General features: G+C 43.0%; 1 protein-coding gene across 1 annotated transcript in view; it reads left to right on the top strand.

The window, feature by feature from the left end:
• LOC142785365 (huntingtin-interacting protein 1-like) overlaps nucleotides 1–11,855 on the top strand; it is a 123,068-nt gene extending 111,213 nt beyond the window's left edge. Inside the window, exons 27-30 of the mRNA XM_075883840.1 lie at nucleotides 4,436–4,668; nucleotides 6,403–6,464; nucleotides 9,799–9,915; nucleotides 11,654–11,855. Of these exons, the coding sequence (XP_075739955.1) occupies nucleotides 4,436–4,668; nucleotides 6,403–6,464; nucleotides 9,799–9,915; nucleotides 11,654–11,677 (436 nt within the window). The 3' untranslated portion in view covers nucleotides 11,678–11,855. The remainder of the gene's footprint in view (nucleotides 1–4,435; nucleotides 4,669–6,402; nucleotides 6,465–9,798; nucleotides 9,916–11,653) is intronic.
• Nucleotides 11,856–23,277: the final 11,422 nt, after the last annotated feature.

Here is a 23,277-nt window from a genome sequence, read left to right as displayed (position 1 = left end):
GTTTTGTGACAAAGCAGCCTCAAGCCATGCGAAGCCAGAAGAGATCTAAAGTACGAAGACTTGGCAAATCTATGTATTACCCATAATTCTCATGCTCGTTGAAGCGCCATGCATTGCAACTCCCATAGACACTAGTGTACATTTAGGAAATTTTATGGGGTAAAGTCCTTAACTGGTGCGACACATCTTTGCACCTTTGTGGAAAGGAAAGTGGGGATGGAGAAAAAGGAAGAGGTGGAGAAAGGGAAGTATGCAGACAGGAAAACGTATACCCTGCATCCACTGCAGTGAATTTGGCAGCTCGCGCTAGTGTGCAACCCACCACGCACTGGCAGTTCTCCAAGAACACAGACAACTGTTCAAAAAATATGTGAAAGAAACATTGTTTATCAGAACAGTAATCTTTTCAGGATTTAAGTCCAATGTTTTCCTAATTTTTTTCTTTCCGCTTTCATTATCCTTCGTTATCTCTTTAAGGGGAGACGCGGGTCGAAAAGTCGCGGTTTTCCGGAAAATTTTCGCTTTTTTTTTTCCGGCTGTATTGGCATCCTTGGACTATAATCTATTCTGAAAATATCAAGCTGAAATTTGCACGAGAAATTATCAAAAAAAGCTTCCAAGTGGGCAGCAGTGACGCGAGAAATGCGCGAAAGTCGCGAAAAACGGCGCGTTGGCTGCCATTTGCAATCGTGCACGCATGCTGCGAAGGCCGTATCCTTCATAATCCACTAGTAGCCAGTCTCGTGCTTTCACGCAGAATAAACAAAAAACGAGAAAAACAACGCGTGCGTCACGCGTTTTGAATATCGCGGCACACAGCGCGAGGCCGCCATTGGACGGCGGTGCGCTCCACGCTCCTCCCCCTCCTATCTCTCCGACAAAAGAGCGAAGCCTCGGACGTCGCGATCGAGTTTTTCTGCGTTTCTCTGCATTTTTGCGTCATGGCAAGCCCGAAGAAGTGCAGTTCAGATAATCGAAAGTTCAGAACTCGCCACAAGTATCGAGGGAAACGGCGTCGGACGCTTCGCAAAGCGACAGCGAATGACGATGTCGCCCCCGACCAACGCCCCGACGCTCCGACTTCGGATAGGCCTAACACCGTCACCGAACCCTGCGACAGTGGTTGGGAAATAGCCGCTGCCGTGGAATTCGTCAGTGCATCCCAAAGGAAGATTGGATTCTTCGAGAGTGAACGTAGACCGGTAGATGCTGCTACTGCGAACATGCTGCTTTGCGAAATCGATGCGCTGACGGCACTTGTGGCGGGTGCGCAATGCCCAACCTGCCGCGAACGGAAGCTCGGCGTGCGAGAGGCAGCTGGAAAGCGCAAAGGACTTTCGGCATTCCTCGAACTGTGCTGTCATAATTCTGATTGCCCTGAATCTGCACTTTCGTTCACGCACACGTCGAGACGTACTGCTTCGGCCGGGGACCAAGGAACGAGCGCTCGTTTTGACAGCGGCAGCTCGCGTGACAGCTTTGCTGTAAACGTGAAGGCAGTTATGGCAGCACGCGCTATAGGCGCAGGCCACGACCAACTTTCACGATTTTGTGCGATTCTCGGTTTTCCGAGCCCGATGCATCACAAGACATTCAACGGTATTTGCAAGAAGCTCCATGGTGCGGCGATGACGGCAGTGAGCAAAAACTTGCACCAGGCACGAAACATCACGAAGGACGCAGTCGGCGGCAGAGATGTGCCAGTCGTGTTAGATGGCACCTGGCAGAAAAGAGGTCATAAAAGCCACAATGGAGTGGGCACAGTCGTGTCCCTGGACACGGGGCTCTGCCTCGATATTGAAGTTCTTTCGAACTACTGCCATGCTTGCAGTATACACAGGGACCTTGGGGAGGATGAAGAGATATGGGGAGCTTTTCATCTTCCAGTTTGCCAAAAAAAACACTGACTGCTCATCCCATGCAATGGAACCTGCGGCAGCTGTCAATATATGGCAGAGGACCTTGTCTTATGGAACTCCACTGCGATTCACCAGCTTCCTAAGTGATGGTGACAGCAAGGCCTACACTGCAGTCTGCGAGGCAAATGTATACTGTGACACCCCCATTGACAAAGAAGAGTGCACGAACCACGTTGCAAAGCGCTTGGGAACTGCCCTACGGAAATTGGCAACGCCACTGCCACGAGGCGAAAAACTGAAAGATGCGACAATAATAAAACTACAAACATATTACAAGATCGCCATCACGAGCAACAAGGACAGTGTCCGAAGCATGTACACTGCCATATGGGCATCGTATTTTCATTGCTGCTCCAGTGATGGTGCCAGTAGCCGCAACTTTTGCCCCGCGGGACCAAATTCGTGGTGCAAGCACAAGCGTGCGGAAGCACTGGGGGAGCCTGCACCACGCCACACCCCACTGTTGACGAAGGCTCAAGGATTGGCAATTATGCCTATCTACAAGCGCCTTACAGAGGAGAAACTCCTTATTCGGTGCCTTCATGGCAAGACACAGAATGCAGCCGAATCGCTGAACAGCAAGATATGGCTGCTATGTCCAAAAACAAAGTTCGCCTCCAGAACAACTGTGGAGACAGCCACCGCTCTTGCTGTACTCTGGTACAACAAAGGCCACAGGGGCTTTGAAGAAGTGCTCGAAGGCATTGGAATTCTCCCCTCACAAGATCTGGCCACACATGGTGACCACTGTGACGTCATGCGCATCAGGAAGATGAACCTGAAGCAAACTGCAGAAGCGAGGGCACACCGTCGCAACACAGCGAAGAGAGCTCATGTTGAGGACACTGACCGCAAGAGCCATGAAGGACCAAGCTATGGTGCAGGGGACTTCTAGACACTTGCAGTGCATTCAAGGCAAGGTACTTTTCATTGTGCCCCAATTTGATGCAAAAAGAATGATTTCCTAATAAATGCCAACTTTGCGAACTTTCAAACTTGTTTTTCTCATTTTCATTTTTTCTGACAGTTTCACGTTTTCCGGGCAGCCTTTTAGAAACTTATATTCATTGTATAGTAACGAAACTTGGCACACATATTCTTCAACACATGCAGAATGCAAATATCTACTCTAAATTGCAATGCCTACCAGCATTAGTTGTGAAAATATTAGCTTATTGTTTCAAGGGAGATTGAAAATAATAAGTCATTCAATACATTTTTTTTTTCTTGGCTCCAATATTTCTGTGACATATCTATATAGATATTTGCACTTTTCAATCTACCAAGAGTCAAATAAGATCAGACACAGTGCTTTTACTGAAAGTTTAGTACATAAAAGAGTGCCCGCAAAAAATGTAACTTTTTGCTATTGTTTATGGCATAACTCAATAATTATAGCAGCTACACAAAAAATGATTGCATATTTGAAATCTGCATGAAAAACTATACTAATAACAAACTTTTCAAGTCTCTATTACTATAAATAAAAAAAAAAAACTTTTTCGAGGAGCGTCTCCCCTTAAGGAAGATGCGATTCGAGAAAGAAGTTTCGTTAATTTATAACCTAGGGCAATGAAATTTTTGCTGTATATATAAGCTTTTATACGGATTTCAAATATGTAGGTATTTTAGAGTAAGTTGCACAATTTTTGTTTTATGCCATGAAAATATGTAAAGTACAGTTTGTTTTGGGCAAACTTTCTATGCTACTGAACTTTTGCAGTTCTGACCCATTAAATGGCTCGCTCATATAGCTCTACGTTAACTGTAGAATGTAAATAATTATAAAGAAAGTCTTTATAAGACATTTTAAGGGACAACAAAAATTGTGATGCGAGATTTTCAGAAATGCTCAAGCCGTATTAATTGCATCCATTAGGTTCATAATAATTATACAGGTTGTATCAAGTTTGAAAGGAAATACTTGGACTCTTCACATGTCAAGCAATGTGTGGGCAAAATTTCATTTCAATCGGGCTATCAGTAGTTCCGCGAAATTGATGTCTAAATACAGGAAATTGGCCCGAGATTGATCATGAGAAAAATGCATTTTAAAGATAATAGTGAAAGCTCATCTATGCAGAAAAGATTAGTTTTTTAAGATGACTTCATCTATTCATGAGAGTTTGGCAATCATGGTCATTTTGAGCATGTGGATAACTACTCATGCGAAATGCAATGGGAATCGCAAAATGCAAGCGAGGTGACCATTTCCAGGGGACTCCAGACAATCAGCTCTTCTTAGTTTTTAGTAGCCATCTTGTGCTCTATAAAAGTGATTTTAACTTACTTCGTGTTTAATCTGAATCTTCAGTCTTTTTGTCTTGAAAGTAGACAAACTAAACTTGTGAAGGCAATTAAAACGAAAAACATGTAATTTTACAAGAAAAAAAAACTTCCATTTTTCGACTCGCATCTCCCCTTAAACCTTTAAAGATGCATGGCTGCAAAGTTTGTTTCACCTTTGTAGTAGTGCTGCGCAAAGGCCGCATTTCCAATGCGACACTCAATTTCAGGGATGCGGCAGACCGTGTTGTGTCAAGCGGTGGTGGTAAGTTTGAGGAACTGGTGGTGGCCAGCCAGGAGATTGCAGGTGCCACTGCACAGCTGGTGGTAGCCTCGCGCGTGAAGGCTGACCGTGGCTCAGCTCGGCTAGCAGCACTAGGGGCGGCCTCCAAGGGCGTCTCTCAGGCGACGGGGAATGTGGTGGCCACTGCCAAGGCTTGTGCTCATCTTGTTGAAGATTCGGGTAAGCGACCACTATGACCCACAATTGTTTGTGTGTGTGCATGTTTGCAGTGTGCCAGCATGGAATTGTGTCGAAGTCATAGTACTTTAGACTTGTCTTATGAGCTTCAATACCACATAGGGGAAGTTTTTTTGTTGCAGAGCTGTCTTAGCATATGATGTGCTGCCATCATCATCATACACATTACACTAGTAGTAGTAGTAGTATTAGTCGTAGTAGTAGTTGGCATCACGCAGCTTATGTGACCAAAGGATGGAGTGAATACATAAATGAATAAAATGATATGATTACGATGACTTCTTTCTACCAAAAGTCACCGTTGCTATCATAATTACAGCTTCACTGTCTAATGGTTTCAACGGCTTTGAACTGCCTGAATTTAAATTTTTAGTCACTTGGTAAGTTTATATTTTGCCAAACACTAAGTGTGAGGCCTCAGCCAAGTGCTAATTTGTGAGCCAATGCAACATGGGTTGCTGGTCGACTGGTGGTAATGGTGGAAAATGTTTATTTATCTACTGATACTGGTAGCTGTGTATGGGTCAAGTCTGGCAGCGCTAGGGCCGTCTCACACACCCATTGGAAGTATCTGTAGTCTGGTATCCCTTTAGCTTCCAGAGCAGCTCTGGCTCTAGCCATCAATGCCTGTTGGGCTTTCGAAATTCTAGCAGCTTTCCAGTCCTGACAGGTTGGGGGAGGGGGGGGGGGGGTTGGATTGGAGGGACAAGCCCACACCATGCGATTGGTAAGGAAACGGGCCCAAGAAAGTAGAATTGAAGTGCTCAAGTAGGGCTGGGCACGGTACAATATTGGTGAAAAGATGGATTAGGAGTTGAGCAGCTGAGAAATGATAAGCCCCATATGCAGAAATCCGCCTTAACATCTATCTATGAGTGTACATGAACTGGAATCCTTGTAACACCAGATGTGAATATGCCCAAATAAATGCAGTGAGGTCCCTAGGTGTGTTCATATTAGACATTTTCTCAGCTATATCTCAGGACAGGTACATTTTTGTGTGCAGGGGTACATTTGTTTGATTGTTAGATATCGTTCCACTAGAAGCCACTGTAATTCAGCACGTGGTGCCTTGAAGTCTCGCAGTTTAATGCAGGTGTGTCTGTAAAGTGGTGAGACTGGGTCTAGTTAAAAGATCTCGTTGGTCCAATCAGTGTATAATATTAAAATTCTTCAGAATAAACCTTTTAGGTATTGATACACCATCGATGTACTGTTATTTTCACGCTGCATAGGCCACCTAAATGTCAGCTGCTGTGACCTCTCTCAGAGACTTTGTGACAGCCCATTGTGTGGTGGGAACACCATTCATCGAAACTGTGACTTTTGTGTTTTCTCTTCAGCTTTGGGAATAAGTGTACTGGACTCACACCAGGGCTGTATCAGGACTGCATCAGCCCTGATATGAGCCCGGCAGAGTTCTTTCTTTTCCCGAAGCACGAGATAAGTCGCAAAGGTCGCTGTTTTGCCAGTGTTCCTGCCATTGAGCATTGCGCAGTTCTGGCTGTTAAAAAAAAAAGTCGATCCGAAAGCTTTACTATGCAACAACATTCTCACGGAAGTTAGTGTTAATGCAAGACTGTTTCAAACAGGCAACTTCAGAAAACTCTTGTGAACTCAACTACTTTGAGTCATAAAATGTCGCAAGCATGCAGGTATTGACTGAAGTTGTTCCAGTCTGCCCTCTCTAACATTATGCTTTTTTTTTTTTTTCAGAAGTGCTCGATTTCTCCAGAATTACACTACACCAGGCCAAGAGATTAGAGATGGAGTCACAGGTATGGCCAATAAGTGCTTGACACAGCACCTGCATTCTCTTTCTATCCTGGCTAGCTTTGCTATTTTTTATGCCAGGTCAGTGCCTTGCCATTTTCTGGTGGGTCAGTTGCATTGTTGTTTCCTTTGCAATAAATGCAGGGCTCATTGTAGAGGAGGTCATCTGTAGCATTTATTTTGTCCAGCTAGAAAGTTTACTGACCCTGAGCACCCAAAGTATTAAATATGTGGATGTGACATTTGTGCCGTTGCATTGGCTCGCTCACAAGAGCCAGTGAGCTTGTTCCAAATTCCAGATGAGTCGCCGGCGGCCCACAGACACCTCGGCTCATGGGTTATTCCGTGACATAATGCCATTACCACGTGATTTAAAAGGTCCGAGTAGTCTCGGGCCATATGTTCGCTTTATGTTGGCCACATCCTACAGGGCGTCTGCCACACCATCTGCTTCGTTCATGGCTGCAACATCAGCCACTACGCCAACCCAATTTTGACCTCAAGAGTTGTTTGATAGTGAATTATGTCTGTTTTTGTTATGACACAACTTAGTGTAAGTGAACTGTTTGAGCACTCACACATCAAAGTTGGTGTGGGCGTTTCGCCACTGTTTCTATTGGCAAGCATCGTGCGTGTTTGCCAAACCTTCGGGAATGTGCATGTACCCGACGCAGCTCGGAATGCCAGCGACAAGAACTCGGTGCTCAAACAATGCAAATTCCGGAAACGTGCGAGAAGCAGACAGAAAAAAAGCAATAAGAGAGCAGAAGCACATAGAAAATTTCCACCGGTGTCCAACTTAACATGTCTGCACACGAGATGCACCGCGCCGTCGTTGGTCAGCTGCATAAAAGACATTGTTTAAACAGTCCAGGGGCCACCTGCAGGCCACCTGTCACGTAAAAAATCCACATGCATTCGAGATGTCCAGAACCAGTTGAGCGGAGCTTCTGGCAGGTCACTGAAAAAAACTAATGCGGCGTCGGCGTCTGGAGTCGTCTGGGACGTGCAAATTGAAGAAGCTCAGTGTGAGCATCGCGAAGTGTGAGGTCATGGGCTCAACTCCCAGTCATAGATAGCAGCCAGGTTTTTATGGGAGTAAAATGAAAATAAAATTCTAAAAAGGTGCAATGTTAAATTTATTGGTGAAACACCAAGCTCCAAGTCGCCAAAGTAAATCCAGAGCCTTTTACTATACATCTCTCATTTTCCTAGTTTCTCTTATGCATGAAACACTCCAGACCAATTGATCAGTCAGTCTTCTAAATCACGGCAGAAGTTTGGAAAATTTTGAAGGCTTAGCTGGCGATACTACTGTACTTATTATATTCAGTACACTACGTGCGGGGGGTGTGTAGAAAAAAATTTTTTTAGTTATTTGAAAACGCTGCAGTGCTTGCAGCGGCATACCAATGTGATTGCAGACATTATTAAATGCAAAGCATTTCTTGGCGGTTTTTTTTTTTCTTGAGTTCTCACATATATATAGATACATATATACAGTAAAACCTCGTTAATTCGAACTCAGTTATTTTGAAGTCCTACTTAATTTGAAGTATTTCCGCAGCCCGTATTTTGCAATGTAATTTTGAGTGGATAATTTGAAGTGGCGACCGGCACCAGTCCAGTTAATTGGGAAACTTTGGGTGCCATGTGCCAGTTTCAGATCCCGATTTCGCCGCAAAACGATGGCTATTAATAGCCATGAGGCAATGCAACGTATCCATATTAACGAGTGGCAGCTGAAGCACCTTAACCTCGCTACTTTCAGCATTAAAAAAAAAAAAACGGTCTCGTGGTCAATTGAAACGTGCGCCTGCAGAAAACAAGCCGTGCTTCATTGCAACACAATGGTGACATGCGGGCAGCTTATTGCATGTTTCTCGCTACGTCAGCGGGTCATGGTTTATTCATTCTTTCTCGGATTGTAAAGAACTAATAAAGGACAGTTCAGCGGAAATCGCGATGTATGCGAACCTCTGATTGCCGGTTGCTCCAGCAATTCCAGTCTTTGCACTGCTAGTCGAGTTCTTGCCAGCAACACCTACTTCAAAAACTAAGTTTGAATGTTTCAAAGATCATTTTTTTTCAGCCAAAACACATTGTGAGCTTCATCATTCTGGCCATTATCAAATTCATAATTATAATAACAATAATCTGCGAATGGTCGTATCATGACGTGCTGACGGAGCAAGAAGCCGGAGACATGCTGCCTGCATGTCACTACTGTGTTGCAGTAAAGATGTCTTGTTTTTTGCAGGTGCACATTTCAGTCAATAAGGACAGCATTTTTTTTTCCTGTAACAGCGGCGAGGCCCACCGTTCCTCTATGTTCGCGGCAAAATAAATACCTGGTATTGCTAGAAAACATGACCTTCGAAGCAGCAAGCTAGCCAGCACTGCAAACGACGAGCAATGATTACTTTGAATAGTTCTAAATTTATAGCATCTCATTCCTTGTATGTTCTGTTAATTCGAAAACCCGCTTAATTCAAAGCTTTCTCGTGGCCTCAGTGACTTCGAATTAACGAGGTTTTACTGTATATACGGCGGCGGCGATGGCAAAAACCAGCCGAGACTGTCCACATTATTGCCATAGCTTTAAAAAAAGAAAGCAAAGCTGAACGTTGTCGGGGGCCACACCATGTGCGCGCAGTGAACTATGCACACGCGCACAGCGTCGAAAACGAAGAGCGAACGACACGGACACGGATACCGAGGAAAGCTATTCGGTAAAGCGCCCTTTATATGCAGCGCGGCCCCACATATGTGACGCTAACTAAAAGCAAGGCACTGCCAATGTGCAAAAGTAGGTGTCTTTTTTTTTTTTTTTTTTGGTTTGGAGTGGTGGGGTACATCTGCACATACGCCTGCGGCAACGAGGACGGCAGCAACGCTGGCTCGTAGAAGGCAGGCCCACCTGCCCGCCTCACGCTCACACGTGTGCAATAGCGCAATAACGAGTACTCGCTCTCACTTAGTGCGCCGTGCGCACCGCCACCACACCGCACTTCATCGGCGACGGGGCAGCCGCGGAAGATGCATACTCGTACCAAAATGCCAAAATGCAGAGAGAAATTCCTAGATTGTCCGTGGAAAAAATTGGTTATATCAAGGTTGTCTCGCGCTGTTACTTTGTTACATAGCAGTCGAAAGTACATGTGCTTTTATGGAGTGATGGCAGGGAATATAAAAACTTCGTTATATCGAGGAATTCGTTATACAGAGGTTCGTTATAAGCAGGTTTAACTGTACAATGCAATCTTTCAAACTTCACCTTGAGCTTAAGCATGCTTTCTCAGTCATGGACTTCCTCATTCTCTCACAATGCGGTGATAGGTCCGTGTACTGGAGCTCGAGAGCAGCCTGGAGCGGGAGCGTGTTCAGTTGGCGGCACTTCGCAAGCGCCACTATCATCTGGCTGGAGCCAGCGAGGGATGGGACGATGCACCTGAGGTAAGGGCTCGTCTGAAGCAACAGGGTTCTCTGTGCGCTCCTGTCTCTTAGTTTTCGTAGCCTTTGTTATTGGTTTGATTGCATGGCAGCAACCTGTCCCCTACCCACTTTATTTGGAAGAACAGTGTACTCAGTCATGGGAAAGACAACATGAAAAATGGGATGAGACAGATAAGACGAGATAGTCTAGTTGTCTAGTCCGATATTTTTTTGTACCACTTTTTGTCTGACTTTTGTATGAAATTTCTAAAGAAGCTGTAAGATTCATACAATGTAATGAATACACTCAAATTTCAATATAATGAAATATCAGTTATAACAAAGTAAATTAAAAATAGTCTTGCAATGGACAGTGTTAAGGATAACCTTTATAACAAATTTCCGGATATAGACCCTTTCACTGTTTACAACCACAGGCCATTGATGACATTACGTTAGTTATAGCGCGAGAACAGAACGAGCGCTCGTCTCCTTCTTGTTGCTTTGACGTCGTTCCGTTCTCATGCTATAACTATCGCCATGTCATACCAACTAGCCCAAACTGCCACCCTTGATGACATCCAGTTTCATCCACCGATGTGCCTTAATGGCATTGGTGGACAAGAAGAGCTTTAGAAAATAGCCCGCTGCTTTCTACACCTTCTTTCTCTTATTTGACAAAATATATTTAAGTAAGTGTTTCTTTAAGCTACATAAATACTGGAAGAGATTCCCTTGAACTTTACGCACGTTCCTTTTATCTGAAAAACTAAAGTAGGACTTTCTTTATTCTTCCTTATTCTAAGAAACTTGAAAACGTGCTTTTAGTTAGACGTCATGAGCTGGTAAATGAGGCGACCAAAAGTTTCTTGGAATACAACACTTATGGCCTTGAAACCGTCTATATAATCGAACGCCTTTGTAAGAGACACAGGTATAAGAAACAAATAGGTAAAGTGGACACCAGTGTGCCTTCAGTAAAATACAGGTTGAAAAGAAAATACATACACGAGGTACGCCACTTACAAGAGACATCTCGTATAAATGACAAGAATCGCTGCCTTGCCTGGAGCATGCCTCTTATACAGGAGTTCAGCTGTAGTGCAGGGGCGGCGCCAGGATGTTTTTACTGGGGGGGCAACCACGAAAAGTGAGTTCCTCCAGGGGGGCAAGCTAGCTCTGCTCCTACTAGGTTTTCAATATATGCTTCCGGGCACTTGGGTAGGCATAGGGGGGGCAGACGAGAATTTTGGGGGGGCTCCAGCCCACCCTTGCCCCCCCCCTGGCGCCGCCCCTGCTGTAGTGGACTTATTTTCTTGCAAGGTGCAGCTTTGTTACAATGAGGTTTGCGTGTAGTTCAATATATCGGAGCTCAAGCGTCGTTCTCATGCACTGATACTGGCACCAAAAGTGTTATATTTGCTGTGTTATATTCACGTTCATTAAATTGATTTTTAAGCTCTAATTGAGTATCAGTAAATTTCAACCCAGTGATGCAGACTGCCACTTTTTGCCGCTAATGTTGAGCTTTAAGTGTGCTGACTTTGGAAAACACCTTGAAAGGAAAAATGTGCTTTTATGTTTTACCTCGTCGTCGAATTTGAGCATGATAGAAAATCAGTACGACCACTAGTGCCGTTTGTACTTGCCTACTCCGAATTTGCAGTGATCAGCAGCCAGAGAGGCTGCGTGTTTGTGTTGGCCAGTTAGCCGCTCCTTAATTTTCATATTGTTCTTTTCTTTTTTTTGTCTTTTTCAGTCAAATGGCACAACAGCCGGGTAGCCATTCAAGTCACCTAATTTAAACACCATACGTACACATGTGCAAGGGAGCATCTAGTTTGACACATTTCACTGCTCCGCGACGTTCTTCGCCTGTGGCCCGTTCATCCGGAAAAAAACGTGAAAGCCCCATCCGGCACAACTGGAAATGCCACCTGCTATAGATGCGCGAAATGTTGTCACACCCATCCCTTTTTCCAAGGTCATGCTTGGTGTGGACTTCGGGATCTTCGGTAATCGATCGCGGGTGATTTTTTTCCTCTGGAAAGACAAGGATTTGGCTGAATTTAAAAATTCTGGCACGATTTGTGTGGATAGCATATACTCAACATTACCGTCACTCCATGTAGACTGCATGTCCTCAGGAACGTGTTAGGTTCTACAAGCTGTGTTTGGTTTCAGCCACTCTGTGGTTTCTTCATAGTTCTGGTAGCTTTTGTTGAGTTGCTACTCTGATCAGTGGTGTGGAATCAATCGATGCCTCATCGGACACCTTTTGTATTGCACCTCGTTCAGGTAGCGTGGAGTAGCACTGCGAAGTGCAGCAGCAACCATCGCGTGCCACCGCGGATAGTGCCGCTACTTTTATGACGGAAGTGACACTTTCACGTTTCAACTGGCGAAGTGTGGCGAGATGCAGGAATGTGCTAGAAACAGTCCCGCGCGCTCACTTGTCGCGTTCAGCGTGAACGCGAACTGCGAGCTTCGTGTCGATTAATTAGGCCGCGTTTTCTGTGCAGCACGTGTGCGCCAGAAGGCATTTCGTAGCATGTTTGGTGTGGCTGACGTGCCGGCAGACGCACGTAGGCTCTTGCAGTGCTCGGTTTGTACATAGAGAACTCGCGTTGGGGCGAATGTCTTTTTAAGCCATCTTCAGGCTGTTCTTCTTAAAAAGTGAAAGCGCTGGATGAAAGTGAAAGTTTTATAGTTAATGTATTCCAATGTAGGAAACAGTGAGGCAAAGATGACAAGCAGAGCGAGATTTGTTTTTGTTCGATCTGTATGCCGTTTTCATGCAAAGGTAACGATATTGTGGTTTGTTTAATTTTTTGTTATTTCTTTTACACTAAGGGAGCAGTACAAAGCAGCTTCACCCCACAAATGATTGTGGAGTGAAGTGACCTCATGACTTTTGCACTCAGACCACCTACTTAATGACATTCTTTAGCCTTTAGTTAGTAAGGAACTGAGGTTAGATAACCAGTGGGATAATTGAGGAAGAAAATAATGAAAAGTTAGTAACCTGTGGAGGTCATTGTATTTTAGGATAGGCCTGAGATCATTGGCACACACGTGGGGCTGTCTGCGTGACCCCTGATCACAAGTGTTGTCCATTTGATCGCTTTTCTTTTTTTCTTTGTTATTCTGGAAGTGAGAAGAGGCGGCAAGGGCGAATACTGGGAATTGTGATTTAGTTCCTGTTCTTAGAGCGGCACCACAGACCACAAAACATCTGGTCGCCAGTTGGCATTGAAAATTATGGCTTCAATATTGCTTACTGGGTGGTATCACACGACAACTAGTGTGTATATATCGATCGATTGGTCGTGTCATTAGTGTTGACAGAATTATATATCATGCAAATTACATACTGTTAGTTTGGACCCTAGCCATAACAGCTAGCATTGGATTGAGCTCTGAAATTTTCTAAATATGGAGCGTGCATCAACAGAAGTTATACGGCATGGCTTGTATATGCCAGGGTATAAAAGTACATTAGGGCCTGAATATAGCGCAATCAGTACCAACTTGCTCACCTGTTCGTTTTGCTTCACTTTTAAATGTGCAGTCAAACTAATTGCCAAGCTGAGCAATCACTTGTCTTGGGCCCTCTAAGGAAAGATTGGCAATGGATCATTAAATAGAATGAATAGTTAAATGTACTGTACGTTAGCTTTATTTGTGACTCAGGCCTTTTAAGCTCTTGGTTTTTCTGGTGGAAGATGAACCGTTGCAGCAAAATGTGTAACATCTGTACTTCTGCGCTGGTGTGGCTTTAATTTTTTCTAGCAAGTTTTTTTTTTTGTCATTGTGTGCAACAGGGCCAGGTAATTGAGCGCTGGTGCCATTCGTTGCCAGGAATGTTTATGTACACTCGATAATACTGCTTCTTGATTCAGTCTTTTTAAGCTCGCTTGGGTTGCGTTGGGTAAAGGATCTCTGATAATTTGGTTAGCTTGCTCGGGGCAACAGCCAATCAGGGGAGTTCATTTCATTTATTTGGTTTCATTCGACTTCTTGCGTGCTTTTTAGGATTTTTACAGGAATGCAGCTAAAATAAGCTAACATTCATTTGCTTACACATCTTTTTTTTCGTTAAAAGAGAATTTGTTCAAGGTACAAATTTGGTCCCTCTAAATATACCGAATTATTCAATCTTCGACGAATGCGGATTAGCTTGTGGGAGATGCAAGTGCAGTTATTAAGCCGCTCTGGTTTTTATATTTCTGTTTCATTGTGTTTATATCTAGTACTTCAATAGTAGCATTGAAAAAAATACTGTTTGTTATGCATTGAATGGTTTGCTCAATACACATGCAATGTAATGAATCGCATTAGGAACTTGCTGATAATAGCTTAAGAAGAAGTGACCTCTTATTCTCTTGCCATCTTGTATTGTTGCTAGTGTATCTCTCTGTATTTTCTTACTTGTTTATCTTCAGAAAAGTACTATGTTGGTCTCTGTTCACAGTAGTGTGGGATGGTATCATTTACACATGTGTAATCTTGTTCATGTGTGTCTCGTTTACTCTATTTTACATATCCTCACTTTTTTTCATCGCAGTGACCTTTTCCAACGACTTTCTTTCGATGTATGTAGTTACGACTGAGCCCTCGCTTCTTTTATCTCATGTCTCATTGTACCTGAGCTGTAACCAAAGATAGATTGAAATATCTAGTAGATGCTCGTGTCATACTCGCAGCGTACTGATGATGTGCTGACAACTGATTATTGCCTCCAGATTGACGTTTACAACATAGACGCACTAACAGTGCATTTCTCCATTTGCTGACGTTGCTGACGCTTGTAACCATGGTTGAGATTAGTCGTCAGGTTGATCGCATGCAGGCATGTTGACTGGCAGGCCTGCTTATGACCAATGTCGCTGCCAAGTCCCGCTTTTTATGCCTTGCATCAACGTATTCCTGTTAGAAGTTGAGGCATGTTAACGAGCCTTGCAGCACTTTCGGCACGAAACAAGCCACTTACGAGCGTTGCGAAGCCTTCCATGTTTGTAAAAACCCAAGAAGGCGAGCACAAGTCGCAGAATCTTCTCATAAGTATCTTTTTTTTTAATGATAGACTGAATATTTAGTTGAGCACTAGTGATGTTCCATTCCATTTAGGAAAGAAACAATGCTGCCTTGACCCTCTACACTACATATTGCAGCTAAGCCCGGCTTTCAAGGTTGGTGGCATAACAGGCACCGTTTGCTGCATACACGCTCTACCTCTTGCACCACTCAATCACATCTAAATAAATTATCAGTGATACCTAAAGATTAAGAAGATTGAGTGCACTTTATTGCAGCTACTGGTGTCAAGTCTACCTCCTTAATAGAGAAACTTTATTTGAAATTGAGGGAAGTGTCAATGAGTATAGACTAGCCGGCACATTACCTTGTTTAATTTAGGCGCTACTTGTAAAATGACGTGAATGTGATCGATTGGCTCGAGTGAAAACAAGGCAGCACTGTTCCTGAAGTGCCTAAAAGTAACAAACTAGTGGTCAATGGTTTGTGGCAGCCTTCTGTTGAGTATTACATATTTTGATTGTTAAGTACCGCTCTCAAGGCCATATATTTCGATGTACATAGAAATGATTTAGGTGACAGTCTTCGTGGGTGAGTGTCTTCTGCAGCAATGGTTGCTAGCCTTTTTTATCTAACAGCCTGTCATTGGCACTAAAGATGTACTAAATTTGCCCATTAGAGTATCCATCTAATGGATTCACTGTAGCCAGCAGTTACATAAAAGCTTGTTGCAGGTGGCCAGAATCCTATTTGTCTTTGCTTGAAGGTTCAAGGATGACAGCGTGTTTGAGTGTACGAAGACTAATAACTGTTAAGGTAGTGCTGCAGATTCAAGTGGTTTCATTTTTCATGTTATATATGGTGTTAAATATAATGTGAACACCACATACATTGTGTTACGTATTGTACATTTTTACATTTCACATATAGCTCGAGAGAAAGCTACAGGGGGAAGTGAATGAAAAAAAAAAAGGAGCTACAAGTCAGTGTCATGTTTATCAAAAGTGTGCAGCAATTCTCTATACTATTCTCATAAATTTTGGGTCATAAGTGATAATTATGCTTGGTAATTCTGGCTACATTGGAAAGTCTTGAAAAGCCACTGATGCTTTCATAAAGCTTTAATTTAACTAACATTTTGATTCATTCAAATATCTTTCATAGTCTCGCCAATGCAGGGTTCGTAGAAGTTAACTATGTTGGATTGATACAGACTTAACTAATACTACTGAATGATAATAACACTCATTAAGCCAGTTGGTGCGTCGCATCAAGGAAATAAAGCCAAAAATTAACGTGCACAGGAAACGAAGGACACTTTTCTGTTTCCTGTGTACGTTCATTTTTTGGCTGGATATGCTTTCTTTATACTATGATGTGCCTAGTATGAAATTTTCATCATTTTTATATACGACGTGTGCTGCTGAATTTAATTGTCAGTACGAATGGTATGGGGAATGGCTGCCTTGCAGAGTCTGTCGCATCACAACCTGAGATTTTTATATAGGCACCAAATGTTGGCTTTAAAACAGAGGCCTTAAGTTTATTCACGTACAGAGGGTGTTTTTTTCTATAAAAAATGAATAGCTGTAGGCAAGTACAGCCCAAATACAGTTAGGCGAGTGTTACAAATTGACACAGCAGCACTCTCAGTAGTGTCGCGTGTGTACATTGGCCATCAAAAGTTTACTCATCTCTAAATATTTGAGCACTGAAATTTTTCGGGGCAGTTTATATGACTTTATTCAGCAAAGTCGTGCAATTCTGGTTCGTCTATATATACCAAGACATGTTATGAATAGCAGAGCGCTATGCTGCTAAAATGCCTTTTTTTTTTTTCTCCGATCCAGCAGCCTGTTAATGTTTTATGCTGATTCTACAATCTGTCACCAGAGCGTCAAAGCAGTGTCACCTGAACTGAGCATAGTGGCTTGTTTATGTTCAGCAGCCCGAGCAAAAGCTGCACTCCAAGGTCAGAGCTCATCACAGTCTAGGGTGCTTCATCTGCGGACGATAGTTTGCAGGCTACACCATGACTCAAAACTTGCCATTATTAATCTTTCAGATTTTGTGTAGGTGAGTGAACAACATGCTTGCCTTAAGGAGTATGCTGTGCAAGTTTCTTGGCAGAATTGTAGACAGCCTGGTACGTTTGCGCTGAGTACATGGTAGGCCTACGCGACGGAAGTGTTACCCAAGACATCTGGCAACATCAGACGTGCATCCGCAAAAGGGTTAGGCTTCTGATACTCAATTACAATGCACCTGTGAACGGTTCACAAAGAGTCACCATCGAGCGTTAGACTCCTTTTGTACGAAACGAACAAAGGAACGTACGTAGTACACTTAGCAGCGGTGGACTTTGTAGCACAAAACGCAATGTAACGATGAACCTGCTAGTGTTGATGTTAGCTGGCTGTTCTCAAGACTGGCCTATTAGCCACTGCCACCTAATTGTTGTGTATGTGCATTAGCCTGTTAGAGCTCTTGTGGGTAGTGCATATTAAAGTGTGACCAGTTTAGGCTGCACGCCTCTTGTTGAATTGGGATTGGGTGCCATATGGTTTGCCGTTTTTTTTTCCTCTTTGTAAATGAATTCATTAAATTTAACTTGACATTGGCATTTGTTTCACATACTGTGAAGTAGTATTGATTCAAAAATCCCCTTTAAAATGTTCTTGCTCAGCATTTTTGCAGAAGTAATGACAACCTTGATTGTCATGTGAAATTAGCATTCAGGAGCGACATTAGGGAATAATAAAACTTGATGGAAACTTACAATGCCATGATATGCACGGCATCAGACTGATGTATCAATATTTTTGTTTCAGCGTGAAAATCAAAAAATGCAGTAATGTCCTTTTATTGCTCTAATAATAATGAACCTAGAATCACAATCTTAATTATGCTATGTAGTTTTCAATAAATACTTAGTCTAAGCTGATAAAATGTCAATTTGGTGTCATTTCAACATTGCACGCAAGCTTTCAGCAAGCCATAATGGGTGCAAATGCGTAAAATGTCTTTGGTTTTATAAAGACGAGGCGCAATTTCAATCGCAACTAACCCCGATTGGTGTAAGGTTTCTCGTTGCAATTCGTTCATTTGTGTCATATGTTTGTGGGAGGCAGTCAAGAAATTCAGTCCCAGTAGGAGCTTGATCGGGATTTAGAGCGGCTGATGTGACACTCGTAATACATTTTAAACGCACGTGCATGTTTGACCAGAGCTATTGCATCATAAAGAGCGCAGTGATTTGCGAGCACTTCTTCATTGCACCCAGTCTCTTGACAAGGGCTAACAGCAGAGTGTTGTTGTTGAGATGAGCAGGTTCGATGTATAGGACATGTAGAATAGAGGTGTGGTACACTGTAGAAGTTGCGTGTGTGTGCCTAGGGTCTGTTTCGCGTGTTATGGTGGGAAAGTACGCTGCAGATGTCTATTTCATGTTAGGGGGTAAATGTAGGACTGCACTTGCAGTTTTACGTTTAGTACGTGTGCCACGCACTAAACATGACAAATCACGTACATTCATGACACGCAAATCACGCACATTCATGACAAATCTGCTGAAAGAAGCTCTCTTTTTTAACAATGTCATGAATATTTGCTTAGAAAGCTAATAATGAAAAATGTTGACATTCAAGGCCATTTGGATTACTTTTTCAACAAACCAAATTGTACGCTTGTTTCACTTTAGCGATTGGGTAAGCGTTCATTCTATTTGTACTGTACTTTTCTTGCTTGGCAAGTTTCCATTTAAAACAAAGCTACATCTCTTAGGTAACGTCGCATTATAGCGTATGATGCAAAAAAAAAAAAATTTCGCCGCACCAGGGGCGGATCCAGCCACTCATTTTAGGGGTAGGCGGAGGGGGGTTGCCTGAAGTAACATTGGAGAGGGAGACATGGTAATGACTTCTTGTTTTTACGAGCATAAATATTGCTGGTGTGTGGTCACCGTGGTTTCACTCTTTTGCCCAAATTCGTGATAGTAGGTAGGACTACGAGCACTGAACGTGAGAAGGGGGGTTGCTGACACAGTCTTTGGGAGGAGGGATCGCCCCTACCGACCCCCCTACTTTGGATCGGTCAGTGCACCGCACCTTACCTCGGCAGGGCGTAGTACTGGCAGTGACATTGGTCGTGCTTAGGGTTATTCAAGTAATGTAATGCCTTATGTTTAGTTTAATTTTGGAGCAAGCATGCTCAACTTTTACAAGCTTCATGCACAGTTGTAACTGACAAACTGGCATGTGCATTTTGCATGGAGAAAGCCATAAAGTTTGTAATTTTTGCTTCGTTATGCAGTGTAATTGTAATTGCTTATGTTGTTCTTGCATGTGCAAGTTCGTCGTATGTGCATTCACAGGTAAGCACATGCATAATATGTACAACTGCAACATCCAAGTGCAGTTTAAATCTCAGGGACAGTGAAAACAGACTGTATCGATGACGCTTTCCACAAAGAGGCGTAGTAGTTGGCTTGTTGGGAGAAATGAGTGCTCATGAGTAGATTACTTAGCAGGCTTATAGTGCACTCACAGGGAATCAGTATATCTACCATGCTTTCGTCAACCATTTTTATACCAGAACCCTCTGCATGGCAGTTCCACCCTTTCCTGTTTAATGCTAGTCGGTGTTAAACAGTAGTGAATAGTTAACAAGCTGTAAGTTTAGTTTAAGATAGTTCTTGATCTGGTGGTAATGCGGCGATAAGATTTGCAACCTAATGCAGACTTGTGCTTTTGGTTATTTAAGCTTCGTATAATCATTGATGGAAGGGTTTCCACTTTTTATTACTGGTCATTATGATAGCTTACAGCTAATACATCAAGTGGAGTATCGCGCTTAGCACCGAGACTGTAACAATGAGCTTTCTATGCGAGCGAGAGCATTTCTCTTTATTTTCAATTGCTTGAAGGGGCAATAAGGTGTCGATGTAGTGGGTGGGCATGCTATGTACTGCGTAATTCACTGTTAAAGAGTAATCCAAGAGACTTTTAAAGGGAATCCCATGTGAATAAGAGCCAGTTTAACTTGTACTCTTGCATTGCGGGAGTAAAAAAAGCTATGTCGGTGCCACTAATCACAGGTCATCTGCTGCGAATCTAGGTAGTTGAATGCATACCAAAGGGGGAAGTTTGCACATGCTCTGCACTTGTGTGCTTTGTTTTACAATGAACTGCACTGTACGCATATTCTAAGAGATGACATGATGATCTACATACATCAGTCGCTCTCATGCAGCTCTCATTCATGATGAGCTACGTCAGTCGAGTAGTTTATTTTTTTATTTTGCCCTACAGCTGCCCACAGATGTAGCTGGTGAAAAATTATTGGCGTGTGACCGTTCTTTCCGCAGGGTTTGTATTCTAGGTCCTTGATGTTGTTCTTGCCACCAAATGTGAGGCATGCGTCACAAGTTCTCACAACCACGAGATATTTCTGAACGTTTCACAAGTCACACTGTCTTATCACAAAGCTGTGAAATGAGTCCACACTGGGTAACTACACAAAACACGTCAGCATCTTGTTGGCCTGGTGGCTATTGTGTTTGGGTTGAATGCTTAGATAAGCCAAGCTATGCTCTATGCACAAATGTGTGCTTTGTTTGCTGATTTCTAATGTTTCTCACTTAAAGGGCCAGTCAACAGGCTACAAAACGCGCAGGATAAGCTCGCGCATTTTTCCTGCGCGTGACCAACCTCCTTCAACGATTTCGGCACATGGCCCTGTGGCCAATGTGCCGAAATCTGCACACAGCCCTCTGCACATTGCCCTGTGGTCTGTGTAAATTTGCATGAGCAAAGCGCCAACTGACATGCCTTGCACTGCTGTCGGGTGCTCGGGACTACCTGGTGTTGTTATTAGCAAGATGTAGCACTGTGTAAGTAGCATTCGTAACATCGTTGCATACATAAGAATGCCACATTCGGTGTAGTGCATATGAACTGAATTTCTGTGCACGAGCTCTATACTAAGTTTGGAGATCTTAGGTGTACTATGCCCCTAAAGACGCAGTGTAAACAGTTCTAACACTTGCTGTTGTAAGGAAGATGAACGGTAGTGGGCCACTACCACTCTGAAATTGGACTTATTGGTACAAGTATAGAACTTATGCAGGAGGCTTACAAACGCAGATAGTGGGCGGCGACAATTGGCACAAGAACCACAGCACGAATTATAACAGCTTATGCTCGGCTCTTCAGGCTAAGATGGTGGTCCACTACGGCATATCTTTGCATATCGTTCTTCTTCCTCCTTACGCTGTTATTAAAATTTGTTCCACAACTTGCACTATGTTAATTTGAGCCAAGATATTTTGCGTGCTATCAGAAAAGTCTAGCGTACAAACATTTTGTCAATAACTACAATTTCAAATAATCTTTATGTAGACTCGTCTCTCTGTTGCTTCTATTTTAAGATTTTGATAACTTTCAAAGTGCATGCAGTGCGAGTTATACTATACTCATGTAAATTGAGGCTGCGCTGCTTTTTAGATGTGTGCTGTAGATGCATATATTAGGGACCTTCTGTTTTATCATAAGTTACATACAAGGTCCTCTACGTTATACGCTTTTGTAAATCTAGTTTAGCAATCTAGCTGTTTGGTAGCTGGCCAGACCTGTCCTGTTGTTGACCATGTAGCTTGTGCGTGTTTGCTATTCTATAGATGCCACATGTCACTCCCACTTTCCTTTTCGTCTACCTTGCGCTCAATTCTGTTTCACTGCAGTTGTCTCGTGCCTTAGTTATCATTTCAACGCTGTCAACTTTTTCATGTTCTGGGCAAGGGAAAGTACAATATTTAAGCTGTACACCAGTAGCTCTCTGTCTGGAACAGAACCAGAGTATTTTCATTGGAAGGAGCGACGAGACTTGCAAGCTTAAAGGAGAATTAGGGAAATGACCAGTACTCTGCGTGTTTGCAGAGATGCATCTCCTGAATGCAGCGTGCTTTGGTGTTTGTTATTATTTGCTCCAATATTAACCTGTCAGTTCTGCGTGTGTGCTTATGAACTTTATGAACGTGTCCTTTATTGTGGCTGTTTCCCTCCCCAGTGTATAGGTTATATTGTTTTCAGTCCACTGGTACTGCCACATAGAAAATGTTGGTCTGTCAAAGCAAGAGCCATGCTTTCATAGCTCGTTCAGGGTGTTGCGGGCTTCGTTACAATCTTGAAAGGCCATATGATTGTTTATGCGATCGTCTTGCTGCTTGCAATCTAATGAGTGGTGGTGTAGTCACACCAATTCTGTTGCTTCATCTTGACATGCCAGCGTGTCTTTGTTTTCATTTAAGTGTTGTTTCGTAACATGCCAATTTTAGAATTACTAGATCATATTTCGTTAATATATGAGTTTGCGCCATTTCGTCAGTCTTTGCTTGTGGGACCACTTCTCTTTAAAATCAAATGTTATTTCTTTTTCTTTTGAGATGCTGCGCGTCAAGAACCTTTCTCGCCCTATACATTGTTTTTCTTTTTTTACTGCCTTGCCATTCTGTGTTGTTGCAATTTGGTGACTTCGAACAAAATATGTGAACCTGTGCAGAAACATCTGTCGATCACCTTCAGAAATGTATTGAGCAGATATTTTACAAAGTGTTCATTCCTGATATGTGCTGACGAAGTTAGCTATGGTAATTACGGTGATGTGCACCAAAATGTAGATGTCTTTTTTTGTTATCTTTTCTATATTTATAGAACGAATAGATTTTAAAAATTGTGTGTTGACGCAATGCCACATGTGGTGTGCGCGTGTACTTCCCGCAGGCCGTTTTGTAATGAATAATGAATAAATACATGTTAATTAATATTTCTTAGATGTCTGTTGCTTTGATTTTGCTATGATTTTGCCAGCCATCCACCAAGTTTTCAGTAATAAGTGCTTGTCGAGTGAAATTACGATACCACCTTAGTGTCTGAATTCATTCTCGTCAACCTCTGTTACTACTGGCTTGATCAGGAAAGTGTGGCTGGTTTGTGTTGAAGGACCCCTAAACCACTTGTGAATTTTTTTTAACGGGGGCAGAGGCCAAAACCTCCTCCCCTCGTCATTCTCTACGGGAGCAAATAAGTGTTATTTCTTTCTCTTTCCAAGTAACGTTCCAAGTAAACGCGCATATTGCGTTCGGGATGGCTTCACAAGGAACAATGTCAAACGCGACAGCGTTTCAAGCCACGGGCGCTCCACATATTTCAAAAAACGATTCCTTCTACTCTCCGAGCCTTTCGATAATTCCCAGCGCTGACCGTGACGTCAACATGCGCGTCTAGTCATGTCATTCACAAAAAAAAAAGCCTCCACCTCTTCAAAGAGAATTGTAAGGAAATGCGAATG

This window comes from Rhipicephalus microplus, unplaced genomic scaffold (assembly GCF_043290135.1).
Source record: "Rhipicephalus microplus isolate Deutch F79 unplaced genomic scaffold, USDA_Rmic scaffold_21, whole genome shotgun sequence".
Classification (NCBI taxonomy): Eukaryota; Metazoa; Arthropoda; class Arachnida; order Ixodida; family Ixodidae; genus Rhipicephalus; species Rhipicephalus microplus.
This window is presented reverse-complemented; position numbering and strand designations above follow the sequence as displayed.